The 18,652-nt window shown below is 36.8% G+C and overlaps 1 protein-coding gene across 2 annotated transcripts in view; it reads left to right on the top strand.

Moving 5' to 3' along the window:
• Window positions 1-18,505, top strand: part of PKD2L2 (polycystin 2 like 2, transient receptor potential cation channel) — a 25,093-nt gene extending 6,588 nt beyond the window's left edge. The window contains exons 6-15 of one of the 2 annotated variants that reach the window (XM_069104282.1): window positions 4,087-4,315; window positions 7,924-8,094; window positions 9,665-9,846; window positions 13,193-13,313; window positions 14,270-14,371; window positions 15,229-15,293; window positions 16,349-16,397; window positions 16,661-16,773; window positions 17,619-17,732; window positions 18,372-18,505. In XM_069104282.1, the coding sequence (XP_068960383.1) occupies window positions 4,087-4,315; window positions 7,924-8,094; window positions 9,665-9,846; window positions 13,193-13,313; window positions 14,270-14,371; window positions 15,229-15,293; window positions 16,349-16,397; window positions 16,661-16,773; window positions 17,619-17,715 (1,129 nt within the window). In that variant the 3' untranslated portion in view covers window positions 17,716-17,732; window positions 18,372-18,505. The remainder of the gene's footprint in view (window positions 1-4,086; window positions 4,316-7,923; window positions 8,095-9,664; window positions 9,847-13,192; window positions 13,314-14,269; window positions 14,372-15,228; window positions 15,294-16,348; window positions 16,398-16,660; window positions 16,774-17,618; window positions 17,733-18,371) is intronic. The other variant, XM_069104281.1, reaches the window with a different exon arrangement.
• Window positions 18,506-18,652: the final 147 nt, after the last annotated feature.

Raw genomic sequence — 18,652 nt, forward strand, 5'->3', positions numbered from 1 at the left:
TTTGGGGTTTTTTTTTTTTTTTCTTTTTGTGGGGCGGTTGGGGTTAAGCGACTTGCCCAAGGTCACACGGCTAGTTTGTGAGTGTGTGTGTGTGTGTGTGTGTGTGTGTGTGTGTGTGTGTGTGTGTGTTAAGTGTCTGGGGCCGGACTTGAACCCAGGTCCTCCTGACTCCAGGGCTGGTGCTCTATTCACTGCACCACCTAGCCACCCCCAGTTTTCTTTTTTTTTTCCCCTAGTGGAAATGTTACATGTACACTCCAAATGCAATAGGAAACTGAAATCTACTTTAAGTACAGGCTTCTAACCTTGTATGGTATGGTTTGACTAAAGATATTATTATGGCTGTAGGCTTTAAATGCAGTAAGAGTGGCTATCAGTGATGACACTTCCCAAACAAGATTGCAACTGGTATTTGTGTGATACTTTTCCATAAAGATGAGCATTTCTCACAGATCTAGACTAAATAACCTTTACAATATGCCTTTTAGGGATAGGGATACAGGGTATATATTCAATTCTTGTGCTCAGGTGGGCAAGTAAAGTTCATCTGGAGATTTAAAAGAAAGTCATTATCCTAGGAAACTTTGTTAGTTAAAATTTATTGAGAGCATGTACCATAGCTACCCTTGCCCCTTTTGCACTGATTCGGATCATACCACAGGGATATAAAGGCTACCCAAGATCTAATCAGCTATTCTAGGACAGTAGACTGATCCAAATAGCATCAAAACACTGGATCTGGCACTTCTATACTTGGAGGCAACAGTTCTCAAAGTGTGATCTTTGGACCATATTTTTGTGGACAATAGGGATCTGTGGTCCCTGAGTCCCTTTGAGGGCTTCAAAACTATTTAATAATATTAAGAAGTTGTTTTACATAATCCACATAAACAAAAGTTCTTTGGAGTCTTCAATAATTTTTAGGAATGTAAAGGGGTCCCAAGACCAAAAAGTTTGAGAACTCCCCCTCTGAAATAAATATTACATAAACTATTACACTCAGTTGATGTGTTGGTTAGTCTGCTGAACTGCTTTTTTTCCCTTTTTTAAATTGTTGTTGTTGTTACAAAGGATAGCCCACTAGGGAGGGAAATTGGGGTAAATATTCAGAAATGCAAATAATAAAAACAAAAAATGGAAAAAAATTTATAAAAGAACAAATGCACCAATCTAGGGTAAGCAAACACCAAAAGAATTTATGAATGCCCTAGCCACGAATAAGCCAAATAAAGATGCACACAGATATTGTGCTTAGTGATTACCCTAGAGCAGGCCTGCACAACTTGCTGGACAGCTTGTGGCCCTTGGCTTGCTTGCCACATACCAAAGGATTTCTGCGGCCAGGGAAAAATAGAGGAAAACATCCTTTGTATGTAGAGGAAATCCTTTGGCCTGCTGTAAGTGGCCCAAGGGCTGAAGGCCTAAGGGGCCCACAGATCACAAGTTATGCAGGCCTGCCCTAGAGGATTCAAAGTGACTTTGGCTGTTTCTATTGATTCAGTCAGTCATTCCCACTGCTGCCCAGGGGGATCAGTCTGAACAGACTGACTCATAGAGGTTCTAAGACATATGGCCAAAGGTCACTTAGAGCATATCTAAGTTTTTAGAACTACCTTTCTAATTATTTTTGAAAAAAAAAATTTTAACTTTGGATATTTGGTAGTTAGAATATTAAATAAGTGGCTATTTAGAAGAACTGACATAAACGTTGTGCTTCATTCTGTAATATGTAATATGCATGAAAACAATATTTCCAGCACATTCTTTGTCTATTCCATGCCTCAAGTCCTAACATAGTTTCATTAAGTCATTCACTCAAAAGACACTAATTGCCTGTCTACTATCTTCAAAGTCTCATGTTAGGCGACTGTGTGGTAGGAGCCTTTTATTCTACAACACTCCATTCCAGTGGCATCACAGTATGTCAGTGCTTTCAGGTAGAAATAAGCAATTTAATATGCCTGAGAAATAGAGATACTTATTCTTTAAATTAATGTCATCCATGGGGATAGAAAGGCCCAGTAGTCCTGAAAATCCAAAATACGGAAAAAACCTAAAATCTTTTACATTTAGTTTTGTAGTAAGTTTTTGTGCTTCCATTTGCATATAGGTTTTCTCAGTACTTGCTGAGCTAGTGTGGCAGCTAGATGGGCCAGTGGTTAGACTGCTGAACTTGGGAGTCAGGAAGACCTGAATTCCAATCCCACTTTGGATATTTACTGTTTACCTCAGTTTCCTCATCTGTAAAATAGGTATAATCATAGTGCCTACTTCACTAAATTATTGTAAGGGTCAAATGAGATAACATATGTAAAGCATTTTGTAAACCTTAAAGCAATATATAAGTACTAGTTATTATCATTATTATTATTGTAAACAAAAATTATATTTAAGCTAATCTTTAAGCAGAGTAGGTAATCATTATGAAAAAGCAAGAATCACACCCACATAGGCCACAAAATGAGAGTACATCTCAATCTTCTACAAAGAATCTAAAGTTGACTATATAATTTGGGGAATCTTGACTAGTAGAGACAAGAATGGTGTTAAGGATAGTTTTGTTCTTAATGCATAACTTGTTCATGTTACATCTGGCTGAAAACTGCAATTAATCTATGACATCTAGAACCACAATGCTTGCTTTCTTTGCCCAGATTTAAAAAAAATATTTATAACATTATTTTCTTAAAATAAGAAAGATTATATATATACAACCATACTGGATTATGACCAAGTACGGCAGTTATCTATCAGAAAATGTGCTTGCCAGCTAATAGTAGTTCACATTTAAATAGCATTCAGATTTTTTTTCTAACAATCTTATAAAGTACCAACAAAGTATTATCATTTCTCATTTTTTTAAGAGGAAATGGGCTTGTTGGGGGCGGCCAGGTAGCACAGCGAGTAAGAGTACCGGCTCCAGTGTCAGGATGACCTGGGGATCGAATCCCAGGCTCAGACACTTAGCACCCACCCAGAAGCACCTGGCCATGTAACCTTGAGCAAGTTACTTAACCCCAATTGCTTAGGGGTGGCCAGGTGGCTCAGCGAGTAAGAGCACCGGCTCCAGTGTCAGGATGACCTGGGGATCAAATCTGGGCTCAGATACTCAGTACCACACCCAGAAGTAACTGGCCTTGTAACCTTGAGCAAGTTACTTAACCCCAATTGCTTAAAAAAAAAAAAGAGGAAATGGGCTTGCAAGAAAAAGCAAATTGCCCAAGTTCACACAAGCTAAGTATTGGGGTCAGGATCTGAACGCAAGTCTCTTGACTCAATATTTAGTACTTTTTTCATTATACCACATTGCCATGGGTGAGGGTAAATTTTTCTTTTGTCAGAGACAATATAATTAATCATCTAGGCATATTCAAACATTGATTGTTTTGGAGTTGCCATCATAAATAAACCACACCAAGAATTTTTTACTTCTCTTATTTCACTAGTTATGTGTGTCCCTGTCTTATATCTCCTGCTAGACTGTACAATAATACAATACAATACATTTTAAGTGCCTGCTGTGTGCCAGACACTGTGCTAAATACAGGGTTTACAAAAAGAGGCAAAAGATGGTTCCTGACCTCAAGGAGCTTAAATCTAATGGAACTGTAAGCATTTTGAAGAAATGGATATAGTCTTGGTCTTTGAATACTAAACAGTGTTTTACACATAGTAGATAGTATTTACTGATTCATATTAGAAAAAATATATGAACAAATTCCATGCAAAACTTGAAACTCAACTTTTAATTATGTCCAGAAACAAATATTTACAAAAAATCACAGATTTAGAAGTGGAAAGGAACTTTGAGTCATCTAGTCCAACCTCCTCATTTTAAAGATTAAGAAGCTGAGGCCCAGAAAGGTGAGATGACTTGCTGTAAGTCATAATGATAGTAACTGGAAAAGCCCAAATTTGAACCCAGATACTCTGTTTCCAAATCCAACACTCTTTCAACTAATCTAGCTTATCATTAAAATAAATTATCTTCATTCACTGCATATTTCACTAATAATTAATTAAAGTCTGAAACTGATATACAATGCTTGGAACACACAGTAACTTTTCCAAAACACAATTTTGCAGACTAGTGGCAGAATTCCCTGCAACCGGAGGTGTGTTTACTTCGTGGAATTTTTACTCTGTGAAGCTACTCAGATATGTTACTTACTTTGACTACTTTATTGCTTCCTGTGAAATCATATTTTGTATTTTTATTATTAACTTCATTGTTCAAGAAATTAAAAAAATGAAAGAATATAAAACTGCCTATTTCAAGAGTTTTTGGAATTTACTGGAGTTGCTGCTTTTGTTGGTGAGTACTGAAAACCTGTGAAGTGGGTTATTTGCATCCAAGTAATGGGACAGGTGGGAAATGAGCTTTTGTCTCATGTACCATTATTTAAATGGGAAGGAAAGATTTTTAGATTCATCAACTTAAATAAACAAAAAAAGATTACTGGGTATATATAATACAACTTCATGTATTGCCATCTAATAATATCTTTCCCGTTGGTCACTGGTAGAGCAGACTTTTTGATAAAAGGAATCACTATGGAGATCTGCCTTTTAAAGCACTCCCACCTTTCTCAAAAACATTTCCTCCTTATGTAATGAAATTCCAGCAGTTAGACTAAAGTCTTACCCAGATACCACATTATGACATAGAAGTGACCCTGAGTTCTTGAAAGGTATGGCAAAGGAGTCCAAGCTCTGGCAGGTCCTACAGTACCACACTGGAAATATGAAGTTTTGGCTAGATAATGAGTGTGTGTGTGTGTGTGTGTTCCAAAGATCAGACTAGATAAAGAGGTTGGTCACTGGTTTATCCACTGGGTGATGAAGTTTTTTTTTTTTTTGGGGGGGGGAATGAATTTCTAGCCACAGCAACTCCATAAGATGATTTACTAATGCTAGTTGAGTTACAATCTGTATTGGTGAAATCAGTACCAAAACGATAAAATCACAAGTTCATGAAATATAGAAGAGATATACAGGGATTAACAGAGTCTTCTTAAAATTGAAGTAGAAATGGATTTGTTTAATTATTTTTCTCCTCACACAGTTATAGAGCAGGACACTGAAAGGCCGAGAAGAGATAATTTGTGGATTTATGAATTTGAGGGTGGGGCAAGTCTGAGTGAGACACTGAAGTGTGGGATAGCATGGAGGCCCTGGGTGCCTGGACAGTGGGAGGGGAGAGAAAGGACAAAGAAGATAGAAAAGGTTCAAAAAAATGGGAGAAGAGCACCAAAGACAACTTTTCCTATGATGAGCTCTAATCATTGGTGCTTACTGGAATGGAGGGGTGAAGAGAAGAGTAAGTCTTTAATTGTTGTTGGTCATTTGTTTCAGTTGTGCCCAGCTCTTTATGACCCCATTTTGCGGTTTTCTTGGCAAAATTACTGGGGTTTGCCATTTCCTTTTCCACCTCATTTTATAGATGAAGAACTGAGACAAACAGTGACTGGTCCAGGGTCACACAGCTGGTATCTGAATTCTTCACAACATATTTATTCTGCTGAATTAGATATAGACCAATTACAAATAGAGTTGGGTTAATTCTAAATGCTATTTAACAGTGAAGAATTTAGTCTTACTCGACCCTCAGAAAGCCAGAGATTGGAGAGTGGGGATGATAGAAGGAACATTCTGCTGGAGAAGATGGGAAGGAATAAGATCACTTATGTATATAGAGGACTTTCCCTTGGTAAGGAGAAGGGCCACCTCTTCTTGTGAAACAGGTTCAGGAGATGGTGACAGAAGCTATCTGAGTAGTGTGTGATAAAGAGGAGAAAAGACCAAAAGTCTCAGTTTTTTCATTGAAATATGAGGTAAAGTTCTCAGCTGAGACAGAGGGCTATAAGAGTTTGAGAAGGAATGAAAAGATTTAGAAAAGCCACTAGTGTGAATATGATAATAAGTCATTTAGGGGGATGTCAGAGGATTGCCTTGTCACAGTGAGGGCCCCCACTGAAATTATATAATAGGCATTTGTAGTAGACCCAGCCAATACGATCTCATTATTTTCTTCAGCATCCTGTGAATAGGAGTAGAGGCAGCAGATGGTGGGAGTTACCCAAGACTGAGATTTGGCAGGGCAAGATCTGATGATGGAATGAGGGAGCAAGGTACTTGAGAGAAAAGGATAAGGTAGAGTTAAATTGGTTCACCAAGGAGTCAGGACAGGGAAAGGAGAAGAATATAGCCAATGCAGGGGTAATAACCTAGGAAAGAACTGAGGAGTCAAAGTATTGGAGGTCATGGTGAGTATAGACTTTGGAGTTGCAAGACAGAGGGAGAGGTAGAATGACAACAGATTGTATCTTCCTCAGTTGACCTAGTCATCCTCCTTAGCTGTCATTCCATATTCCTCCCTTTTGTGGCTAAACTCCTTGAGGTAATTTTCAATAGGTGCCTCTACTTCCTTTCCTGTCACTCTTAACTCTCTACATTCTGGCTTCTGCCCTCATCATTCAATTGGAATTGCTCTCTCCAAAGTTACCAATGATCTATTAATCATCAAATCTTAGCAGGCTTTTCTCAGTCCTCATTCTTCTTGACCTCTGTCAATCATCCTTGACCGTATCTGATATTTCTCTCTAGGTTTTCATAACACTGCTTTCTCGGCTCTCTGCCTCTCTCCATTCCAGTAGGTCTCCACTTGGCTGTCAGATTGATTTTCCTAAAGCACAGATCTGACCATGTGCCCTCCCCCTTTCCCATTCAGTAACTTCAGTGATTCCCTATCACCTCCATTACCAAATATAAAATTCTATATGTGGCTTTTAAAGACCTTCATAAACGGGACCCCTTGGATGACTTTTGGACCACAAATGCCGTATGTGTACAAGTCTGTGTGTATACACAAGTATATATACACATACATGCATACGTATGACTTTAATAACTTAAAACAATACTAATATATAATACATAAGTGTATGTTTATGTATATTATGTGTATATGCCTACATGTGTATGAGAATGTTTAAAGGGTCAAGAGAGAGAATGGTTGAAGTGATAAGCTCCCAGAGGAAACATGAGGGAAATATGAGCAAGGACTCAAGTAGAGAGGAGTTAGTCTTGACAAAAAGAGGAACCATCTCCCCTTCTACAGAACACAATGAGAGGATGGATGTGGTAGAATTTTGAGATGAGGACTTGGGGGAGATCAGAGAGTTTATAGACTAATGTCTCTTGTCACTAATTAATTAGGAGGTAAAGGTATGAGGGATGACAATGAGAGCTTGAGTAGATTTGAAATATGGTGAATAGTATAATAATTATGAAAGGATTTCCATATAACAATGAGGGACCGGTTTATATAAGTTTCTAGTAGACCTATAACATGGTTATGTCTTTCTCCAGTAGCCTGAGTTTGGCAGTAGAAATTGAAAAAATGAATGATGTATGTAACTTAAGGTTAAAGATTAACAAGGTGTGTACAGAAGGGCAAGGAAAGACAGTGAAGAGTTGACCTGGTTATAGCTAAAGACTCATATCATGAAATGAAGAAAGTAAGGCCAGGGCAGAGGTGATGGACTGGTGGAATGAAGAGGGATCAAAGACCTGGAAGTCTCTGTGAGGACAAAGAGTAGACTTAGAAGTAATAAAGCAGAGGGAAAAGACAGTATAGGAGATTATGATCAGAAGAGAATTTTGGAATTCAAATATCATGGAGGTTTGGGTGGTGAAGTCTAGGTTATTACTACTCTACTCCTATAGGTGGGCATGGGTTTTTATTTTCCTTCTTAAATAGCCTTAAACAACTGCTTCCTCTCATTTTCTTCCTTCCCTTTTGAAGTTATGATTAAGCCATTCAATTTTCAATAGACACTTATAGAATTCATACTTGAAATGTGCATTGTAATGGATTTGAATTGGAGATTCTCATCTAATTATTTTTATCTTCCTATTTAGTTGTCCCTTTTGGCCATTTCAATCAATATATTCCGTACATCACAAGCATACCATTTACTTGGACAGCTAATAGAAAAAACTCAGGAATATCCAGACTTCTATTTTCTTGCATACTGGCAAATTCGTTATAATGACATGGTTGCTGTTAATATCTTCTTTGCATGGATTAAGGTATTTTTCTTTTATTCCACCAGAGTTCTCAAAACATCATTAAATAATGCTATAGCTTTATGACCAAAATTTTTTAATGTTAATATAATAAGTTCGAGGCAAGTTGGTCTCTAACTTAGCATCAGTACAGTCTGGAAAAATTAGATCCTCAGAGCTAGTTTATATCCAAAATTACAGAGCAAATTTCTCATTTTTTTTATCTAAAAAATCAAGACTGCTTCCCTTCTTTCTGGGACAATTCCAAGTATTAAAAATTAGTGTTAGTAGAATGTTTGAAGTTCCCTCATGTGGTGTAGTGGAAATTTCATTGTACCAGAATTCAGGAACCTGGAGGTCTGCCATAGGCTCTGCCACTGGCTCTTTGTTTGAATGTCACTGGATAAGTCACTTTTCCTACATGGATTTCAGTTTCCTCCTTGGTAAAACAGGAGGACTGAATTAGATGATCTCTAAGGTCCCTTTCAGCTCTAACATTTCTGTGGTCTATGTGTCAGGCAGTAACTGAGTACATTATTATTCAGAGGCAACTCACTTCAGTAAAAGCGTCTGTATTCTGTCTTCCCTCTTGCCATGTCAGATTCATTTATTTCTTGAAATCTTTCTCTCTCCAAATCAAAAAACCCAATACCACCAGAGTAGCCCCTGCTTGCCCTGCCAGAGGACAGGGAAGGAAGAAATGAAATAAACGTGTTTCTCATATCTAACAAACATATATGCTCCATCCATCATGTCCTCTGGTTAGCCATGAGTAGAACTTGAGATTAAGCATCACAAAAAAAACAATATGTTGTGACAGAACTAGAGGAGGAAAATATGCAGATGATGTGTATTAATGGAAGAAAAATGCTTTAAACACAAATACCTTTGAAAACCAGGCATCATTTTTGAAAGAACATGAAGATTCTAGGCCATTTGTTTTCCTTGAGCTTAAAAGTTCTCTAGCATTATTTTTTTATGGTTCTTAAAGGGTAAGAAGCAAGAAGCAGGAAAATTAATCTTTTCAGAACAGCCTCTTAAACAGAAATCAAATACTTAGATAATATGTTACCTGCTCTAGCATATAATGTACAGCAGCCTACCCGTCCTTAAAACCAACACTTTTTAGCAATGCTGACAGCACATTTTCAAATTGTCACTGTGACAATCATGCTTTTGGCCAAACTGTGTAAACCTTTTCATACAGACCAAGCTTCATTCCTGCAAGGTTCTCTTTAGCTTACCAAAGACCTTGATGTTTGTTGCCAGGATAAGCACCAGTTTGTCAAAAGAAAATATATTGCTGAGTTGTAGACAAAGTATCTATCGTGAGGAGACATAAAAGAAAAATACAATCCTGTCTCCTCAAGGAATTTATAGACCTAGTGGGTAACACAATATACAATATATATGTCACCAAAGCATCCATTATCTGCATCCTGATACTAGCAAGCCCCTGAGTCTCCTCTAGTTTCCCTTAAATTCATCTCTTGATTTACATACAAATTTCTTATAGAACTAATTAAACTTTTTGTTAGGAGTTATATTCCTTGGTGCTCTCTCTCCCATTCCAAACTATTCTCTTCTCTTTCAGATATTCAAATTTATAAGCTTTAATAAGACAATGTCGCAGCTGTCAACAACTCTCTCTCGCTGTATCAAAGATATTATAGGATTTGCCATCATGTTTTTTATAATATTCTTTGCTTATGCCCAGTTAGGATATCTTGTTTTTGGATCACAGGTTGACGACTTTTCCACTTTTCAAAATTCTATGTAAGCCCTTTTCAACTGAGTAAATATAATTCTAAATTTATTATTTCTGGGAGGGTGGAAAGGCCTAAAAACTTTTGGGGTATTTTTTGTGTGAGTGATGGTTGTACTTAATTTTAGTTTTATAACATTTAAGGTCTAGCTAAATTTATTTCTGAACTCAGAACTCAGCCACTGAACTCAGAAACCACAGAATCCCAGGGCATAGTACTATTTCCAAAATTATTTTTAGATCAAGAATGTCAAATTATGTTTTCAAAAGTGACAGCCAGGTTTATTGGTACACCTATTTCTTTAACACAGTAAAACTTACCTCATACTTTCCTCACAACCACCCTTTGAGGTAATATATTAGATGAGGCTGCTCCTCAGAACAAAAGCTGAAGCCCAGGTCTTGTGACTTCAGGTCATCTTATTTTAGGATTAAGTTAGGAACAATTCCAGGAGGAAAGGGATTGTCTTATTTAAACTTTCTTTCCCAGTGCCTAGCCCAGCATTTTTATACAAAATGAATAAATTGTCATAAGTAGTTTCCATGGCAACTTTCCCTAGGGAGCAGAAATAAATGTTTTCTTTGAAGTCCCCATTTTTGGAATCCTTACCCCCTGCTCATCTTGAGTTCAATTTTAAATAACCAAATCAGTCAGAATCAGGTATGGGCTAGAACATGTCCAGAATTTTAAAGGCAATCAACTATACTCTTCCATATTTGAGGCAAACTAGTCTGTTGGCTGTTCCCTCAACTCCAAAATTTTCTGTCTCCCTGCATTTGCACAAATTGTTCCCCAACCCTGGAAACATAACCCCTTCTCTCCACTGCTTCTCATAATGCTGAGCTTCCTTAGAAACTTAGCTCATATGCCATTTCCTATGTTAAATCTGCTGTGGTCCTACTGGTCGTTAGGGATCTAACTCCTCAAATTTTTTTGTATTTGTGTAAATGTTGCATGCCCCCTACCAGGATTTTGTCTTGCATTCCCATCACCTAAGTACAGTGTCTTTCTTAATTAAGTACTCAAAGAATTGAAATCCTTACTAAAGTATTAAATCTAGGGTTTTGTTAAATAGCAAGCTTGCTTTAATCCTTAAAATAGGACCCAGTATATATATTTTTTTAAAGTGATTTGCACACTTTTTTTTTTTCAGGAAATTGTTTATTGTTTAAAGTGTATCATTTTAAGAAAATTCAGATAGATTGAAGATCTTGGGATTTATACAACTACTATCCTCCCAGCCCCCACCCCATCTTACAAGTTGCTGGATAGAATTGAAATGGGTTCCTTATAGAAATCTTGAATAACTTTGTTCCACTTTCTTTTAATGAATTACAAGCATACTTAACAGTGCCCTCAAACAGTATTCTTGCAATAATGTCATTAGGACATAACACTCCTATGTAACTCTGTCCCTAGGCGACTCTGGCTCCTTTATAAATATGGTTTTGCTTAAAGTAATACTTTCATGAAATCAGTTAATGTTAGGCAGGGTATGCCTGTAGTAGGAAAGGCACTAGACTGGGAGCCAGGCAACCGGGATTCAAGTCTTGCCTCAACACTTGTTAGCTAGGTGTCCTTGGGCAAATTATCAACTCTTTGGGGTTCCACATTGGATTAGATTCTCTGGCCATTTCCATCATAAGCAGTCATATTGTATTTTTACTATTCCTCCCTAGAGATTCTATAATGGTCTGGATAAACCAGAAATCCAGAGAAGAGGGAGAGTTGCTGTTTTGATTCCCCAGGCCCAAATGCAACTCTGTTTGGTTTTGCTCTGCTCTGCATGCAATTATTTCACCTGAGGTGAAAGTATTAGATGGTAGTTTCATTTGAGAACAGTTGGGGAAAGAATGAAGCCATGATTACCCCCTCTGTTCAAAAACCTGTACCCCAAAGGCAGAAGAAAACAGTAAGTCTCTTGCTTGCCTAGCCAAAGAGGAAATACCTTTTATTTGGGGGTTATTTCTCTGATTTATCTAGCTCAGCATTTCTCTCCATTTTATATAGATGAATTAATCAACAATCTTAAAAACATAATAAACCCCTTTGCCAAGGAAATTCAATACCTGGCAAATGTAGATGCATAATAAATGCTTGCTGCTTGATTCAAGACAAATCCACCCTAGAGACACATGGAATTAAATTTCTGTAAGTTCCAGAGAACTAGTGTTCTGTGACTTCAAATTTTCTAATGAGGTAGTTTATTTCTGTTGTGTACATACACAAATGAAATACGTATTTCATTTTTCCAGTGTTTTTTATCCTTAACTTTGTCTTATGTGCAACAAGAAGAGACACAAAACTTTTCCTTTGTTAACAAAATATCAGAATACACAGAAATACTTCCTGCATTTCTAAAATTAAATATATATGCAATACACATTAACACAAAGAGATTGCATTCCTGATATCATTAGGAAATTTGGCAACCACAATGCAGATCACCAATAAGTTTACATAAAGTAAGAAAAAAAGGAAACTTTGAGATCATCTAGTAATCCATTCCTCTTATCTTACAGATTATAGCATATATTTGCAGTAAATAGAAAATCGGCTTTAGAGTTAGGAATCCCTAACCTTAGTTCAGCTATAGTCTTGCATGAATGAATTCATTGCATAAATGAAGCAATAAATAAATGAAAAAGTATCTATTAAGCATTATGTGCCAAGTGCTGTTGCTACAATTAGAAAAACCTCTCTGTACCTTTTCTGCCTATAAAATGGTAATAATCTAAATGCTTTTATATAAGTAGCTTTTGCAGTTAAGTTTCTGGCTTTGTGTCAATACAAAGCATTTACATCTACAAGAAAGAAAATAGTTTATATATAGGTATCAGATGGTAAATATCTGATGCTCATTTTAACTAAATTTTTAAAAAGGCAAAGGAAATGCAAGCAACATCAGATCAAGGAAACAACAAAAAAATTTAGGGTTCAAGGGCCCAGAAACACAGCAAGACTATTTGATGTAGAACCTACAGGAGTTAGAAAATCTAACCACTGTCGGGATTGGTGGAGAATGGAGTCATTTGAAGCCTAGACCATAAATAAATAAAATTCCTCCAGGTCCAAGGCTTCTCTAAGTTCCAGAACCATGTTTCTACAGCTAGTTGGATTCTCTTATGGCCACCTTTTCAGGCATGCACTATTCCTTCCTATTCTTCCCCCTACCCCTCCAGATAAGTGATTCAGAGTTAACTGGTCATGAGATCTAATTTCTTATAACATTCCTTTGAACACATTCTTTGTGCAACTAGGAAATTTTGAGATAACAGTAGTTTCCCCACCACCACCACCACCTTACCCCCTCCTTTGCATTCCTTTTTTTTTCTTCTAATATTTTTCTTTTTAAGATTTACACAGTTTCGAATCGTTTTGGGAGATTTTAATTTTGCCAACATTGAGAAGGCCAATCGGGTGCTGGGACCTACTTACTTCATCACTTTCATCTTCTTTGTATTCTTTGTGTTGCTGGTAAGAGTACTAACCTTGCAGCCTCTCCTTGGCCCCAATAGCTTGCATGGAGAGAAAAATGAAATCTTTTTTTAAAAAAAAGTGCAGTAAATCTCTCATAGTAAGAGCCTACTGGAGTCCACTGTCATTAAACTGTAGAAGTGTCTCACAGCATTGTGAAATAATAGGAGTCCACATTCCTTAATTCAAAGTCTATTTATCAAGTTGTGTGACCTGAGAAAAATCAAATAACCTTTCTAGGTCAGATAATTTGCCTTACGGGGAAAGGAAGGAATAAGTGAAAATCTATAAGCATCATTTGAGTTTTGGGGAAGAAAAACTATATTAGGGGTGGCTAGGTGGCACAGTGAATAGAGCACTGGCCATGGAGTCAGGAGGACCAGAGTTCAAATCCAGTCTCAAACACTTCACATTAGCCATGTGACCTTGGGCAAGTCACAACCCCAATTGCCCTGCCTTCCCCCCTCCAAAAGAAATTTTTTTTTAAAATAAAGAAAAGCTGTATTAGTTAATCTTACCGTTAGAGTCTTTAGGTATTCTTTCTGGCTTTTGTGAGACCCTAGAACTTCTAAAAGCTAGCAGATACAATAATGACATAAGCTGAGCTTGTCACATTCCAAATAATCAAGGACATAAAGGACCAAAATGAAAGAGCAAAGGTCCTACAGATGTCCAAGACCAAAACACAAAAACCTCCAGAGAAAGAAGCATTTCCTTAGATGTGCCAGAAATCATCCATTTGGATTAGGCTTGTACCATGCACATTAATGGCACAGCTATTGAAAACCCTCTCTCCTTCCATAGCTACAGGGTTTTCCTTTTATCACTCAGTCCACTCTAAAATTAAGATACTTAATAACTTTTGGGTTGTTCTTTCAGCTTACTAAAATTAGCACTTGTCAAGCTCACTCAGATAAAAATTTATCAAATTAATTTCTTGGAATACTTCTCCACAGAACATGTTCCTGGCAATTATTAATGACGCCTATTCTGAAGTGAAAGCTGACTATTCCATTGGTGGGAGCCCAGAATCTGAGTTAGCAAACCAAATCAAAGCAGTGAGTAAAATTAGCTTCTTTAATAAGACCACAGGATAAAAACCAAATACCAGTTTGAATGTTTTTTTTTTTTTAATTTTTCCTTTGTAAATGTTGTCTGTGCTATTTCACCAAACAGTGAAATCTGCTTAATTCCCACAGGGAAAAAAAAGTTCATAGCGATGAGTAATGGGCAAGCAATCTGGGTCAATGGAAAGAAATCTTTACTCCTTTTTTTTTTGCATCAGATGTACTTTTATCAGTTGTAACATGCTGTGGTGTAAATGTACCCATTGGTACAGTTATTAACAATGCTGTAAAGTACAACTGTTGATGCTGGATTACAGACTGGAGATGATCCTACCCATAAGACTCCTGGCCCCAATTTCCCTGCATTAGAAAATAGTGAGATGTTCAACAGGGAGATAATATGGTAGGGTGGGAAAAGTGCTAGATTTTCATTAGATTATCTAAATGCTAGCTATTATTTGTTATTAGATATCACAATTGGACAGTTCAGTATTGAATACACCAGAATTTTCTTTTTTTTTGCTTCGGATCATGGTAGGGACACTATTCAGATTCCATGATACAATCTCAATAGTCATAATGTGATTTTAACAAATAATTTAAAGTTTTTAATAAAAAATATTCCTATTTATACCCTCAATCTTCAACTATCACTCTCATAGTGTGAGAGAAAAAAACAGGGAGACAGCGAAGATTACTAAATAAGGTAGACAACAGTAGATGGCGCTACATTTCCTCCCCCCGTCCCCCGCCCATGCCTTAACATTAAAGCATTAATGTATTTTCATTTAATCCTGTTGCGACTGTCATGAATTTTTTTTTTAAACATCACATTCTCTTATGTTCAGAGCTATACCAGGATCATGGAGAAATTAAAACTAAAGAAGCCCCAAACAGAAGTCCAAAATGAAGTGTAAGACTCTTCATGTTGTTCTTTATCTTCTAGATGTTATTTTAATGTTTCACTTTTAAGTGTTGTTACTGTTTAGTCAACTAGTCATATGACTCTGTGCCCCATTTGGGGTTTTCTTGGCAAAGATACTGGAGTGGTTTGCCATTTCCTTCCCCAGTTCATTTTACAGATGAGAAAACAAGCAAACAGGGTTAAGTTACTTGTCCAAGGTCACACAGCTAGCATCCAAGGATAGATTTGAATTCTGGTCCACCTGACTCCAAGCCTGGTCTTCAATCCACTATGCCACCCATCTGCCTCAAATTTTAAGTGGTATGTAACAAAGATAAGCTCTTGACTGCTAGGATAAATGACCTAAAAGCTTAGGATCAAGGATTCCAAATTAAGAGTCTTTCATCTCCAGGTGTCTACTTCAAGAAGAATCCTAAAATTCTCAAATTTAATTTACATACACACAATATACGTGTTGTACATAATATACACACGTGTTTTCAGACACACACACACAAAAGATATATTGAGCTACAATCTCCCCCAATGGAATGTAAGCTTCTTGAAGGTAGAGAATTGTTTTTTTTTTCTTTTATCCCCAATGATCAGCACAGTGCCCGGTACAAAAGCACTTAATATATGCATGAGAATGTACAAGTCCCTTACATTTCTAAATATTTAATTTGAAAAGCTTTCAGGAAAACACCTGAGGACTGAAGAGGTGGGTAGAAGTGGAACCCAACACTGTAAAACAAATTGTTTTCTAGCTCCCAATGCTTTATTTTAGCAACCTATCCATGCACATACAAAAATGCTTCCCCTCCCCACCAATCTCCATAGCTCAAGGCCTCTGGTATTATATATATATACTAAATTGCCTGTATTGATATTTGAAATGCTGTTACCCCACAAAATATCCTATGCCTCATTTCCTAAAAAAATGTTAATATATACAGACCAGAACAGACAAGTGAATATTCTCCCTGTAAAACAATTTCTACCTAAGTGGCTATGTGATTTGGCATTATTTGACCCTCTATTTTTCCATTTTGTATTAACTGTAGGAAGGAGAGAGATACAGCTTTCCAGCCCAGAAGAGACTTTGATGAAAAAGTATGAATCATTTTTCATAAACAATCTATGGTAGTTATGATATAATTGAGTAGGAAAAAAATCTGCTTAAAAAATTTTCGGAGCTAGTGTTGCAAAAAAAAAAAATACTGCATCATCAATGTCTACATCCTTCTTAAAATTTGTTTTCTAGATGCCTTCTAAGCAGAATTACCTCTCAAACTTACATTCATGCCACACATGAAAAAGCTGGTTTTATGTATAAAAGTTTCAGCACATATGCTTTTCTTCTTTAACTTGACAAGGAAATTGAAAGTGCAAACCAGATGAAAAAGTGGAAAGAGAGGCTTGAGAAAAAGTATTATTCTTCAGAAATTCCAGATGCTTATCAGCCTGTCACACAACAAGAATTTCGAGAGTAAGTGAGCTCTTCTTATACTTTGTAGAATTTCAGAAAACCAGTGAATTAGGACATTGTGGCATTAAGATATTTTGAGAATGAAAAGATAGGGACCCCTACTTTTTTCTCTTCTTAAACCAAGAATTAAGTTAATCTGGAATCCTAATTCTTTTGATACATTTTTACCAGTCTCTAACCTCATTTTATAATTAGCAAGAATTACCCACAATTATATAAAGCAGCTAAGACTTGGCCAGACCTTTTTTAACTGGAAGTCCCTGAAGATAGCATTCACACATTTTATACTTTACACTCTCTTCTCCATCAATTATCTCCCATAGGACTTGGCCATTATTTCAATTGAAAATACAGTACCTTCCATAGACTAAGCCACAGTGAAAGTTTAGGCTCACACCCCTAATCCTTTAGTTTCATTAGGATCGTAATCATCTCAACAGGTGTCATTAGGATTGTAATCATCTCAACAGGTGTCATTACACTAACATGGACTGAGACCAAGAAACCCGATTTCTTCATCCTAGTTTTGCCCCACTAGCGCTAGAGTGAGAGTCTAAAACAGGGTGTTTTTTACTTTTCCTTGGCCTGTTTCTATGTTAATGTTTGGTCTCAGACGATCGCTTTAAGTTCCTTTTTCAGCGCTCAAAAAGCTTTGGGCAATAACTTAAGAACTTCCAGAACTCAGTTGTCTTGCTTACACTTTGGGTGGCATAGCTTCAAAACTGTGAAGGCTATTTAGGGAAACTGTATTCTTTTCTTCAAGAAGTTGTCTGTCAGATAAGAGCTTTCTTATAGTAATGATTCAAGTCACCTCACTACATACTCTCTTTAAAATTCTCTTTTAGACTCTTTTTATTTGCAGTAGAGCTAGAGAAGGAATTGCACTATGTTAGTACAAAATTAAACAGAGTGATGAAAAGGATTTCTGCTACAAAACCATGACAGATGTGCAATCAAAGGTGAGATCATACTATGCCATTACATCAGCTTTCTTCTACACCACTTTATCTTATCCTTTTTAATGTATTCCCATCTTTAATTCCCTTCTATCTAAATTGTTTAAAGAATTCTATTAAAAATCTAATAGCCTGGCTATTTCTGAAATCCCTGTCCTATAACCAGGTCCTTCATCTTTCTGGGTGGGAATGCCATTTGCCAAATCTTAGGGGCAAGTAATGTTATGGCAAGGTTACAAAACTCTTAGGAAGAGCTTGAGTTGCATACTGCTTCATGTACAAGCTTCATGACTCTGGGCAAGTCACTTAACATCAGACCCAAGTTTCCTCATCTGTAAGAAGGGAACACCAACACCTACCTCACAGGGTAATTCTTAGGACCAAAAGTTATTGCTATTCTCCATTATGAACAAAGTATTTTATTATCTTTAAAGGGACTGTTGTGAAAAAGGAGGGTTATAAAGAGAACTCAAAAGTCCAAGTGATGAGACAGGAAGGAGCAGGTGAATAAATAAAGGCAGAAAGTTTAAGCTTTTCTCCCCAGGCATAGTCACTAAGAGCCAGTTCAATTCTCTTTCAGTTACATCATGTATTAATTTTTCTTAAGTCACTGATCTCATTTATTTATTTCTTAATGCTCAGGACTCTAGAAAGCAACCAGATACTTCATATACGAGTCTCAGCCACATTTCAGTTTGATGAATCCCCAGGCAAACACAACTGTAAAGCAGCATGTCCTACGTGGCAGTGTTAATAGTTTGAGAACACTTCAATGCTATTTCTCAAAAAAAAAAAATTAAATTGTATATATATAAAAGACATGTGTGACAATGTTTAAAAAGCAGGTTTGATTACTCCAAAATCATTCTGCCCCTCCCAGTTTGTCAGGTAGTCCATATATCTCCATCTCCAAACAATCACCT

This window comes from Petaurus breviceps, unplaced genomic scaffold (genome assembly GCF_028583685.1).
Source record: "Petaurus breviceps papuanus isolate PSGF00001 unplaced genomic scaffold, PetGlider_PUasm1.0 685, whole genome shotgun sequence".
Classification (NCBI taxonomy): domain Eukaryota; kingdom Metazoa; phylum Chordata; class Mammalia; order Diprotodontia; family Petauridae; genus Petaurus; species Petaurus breviceps.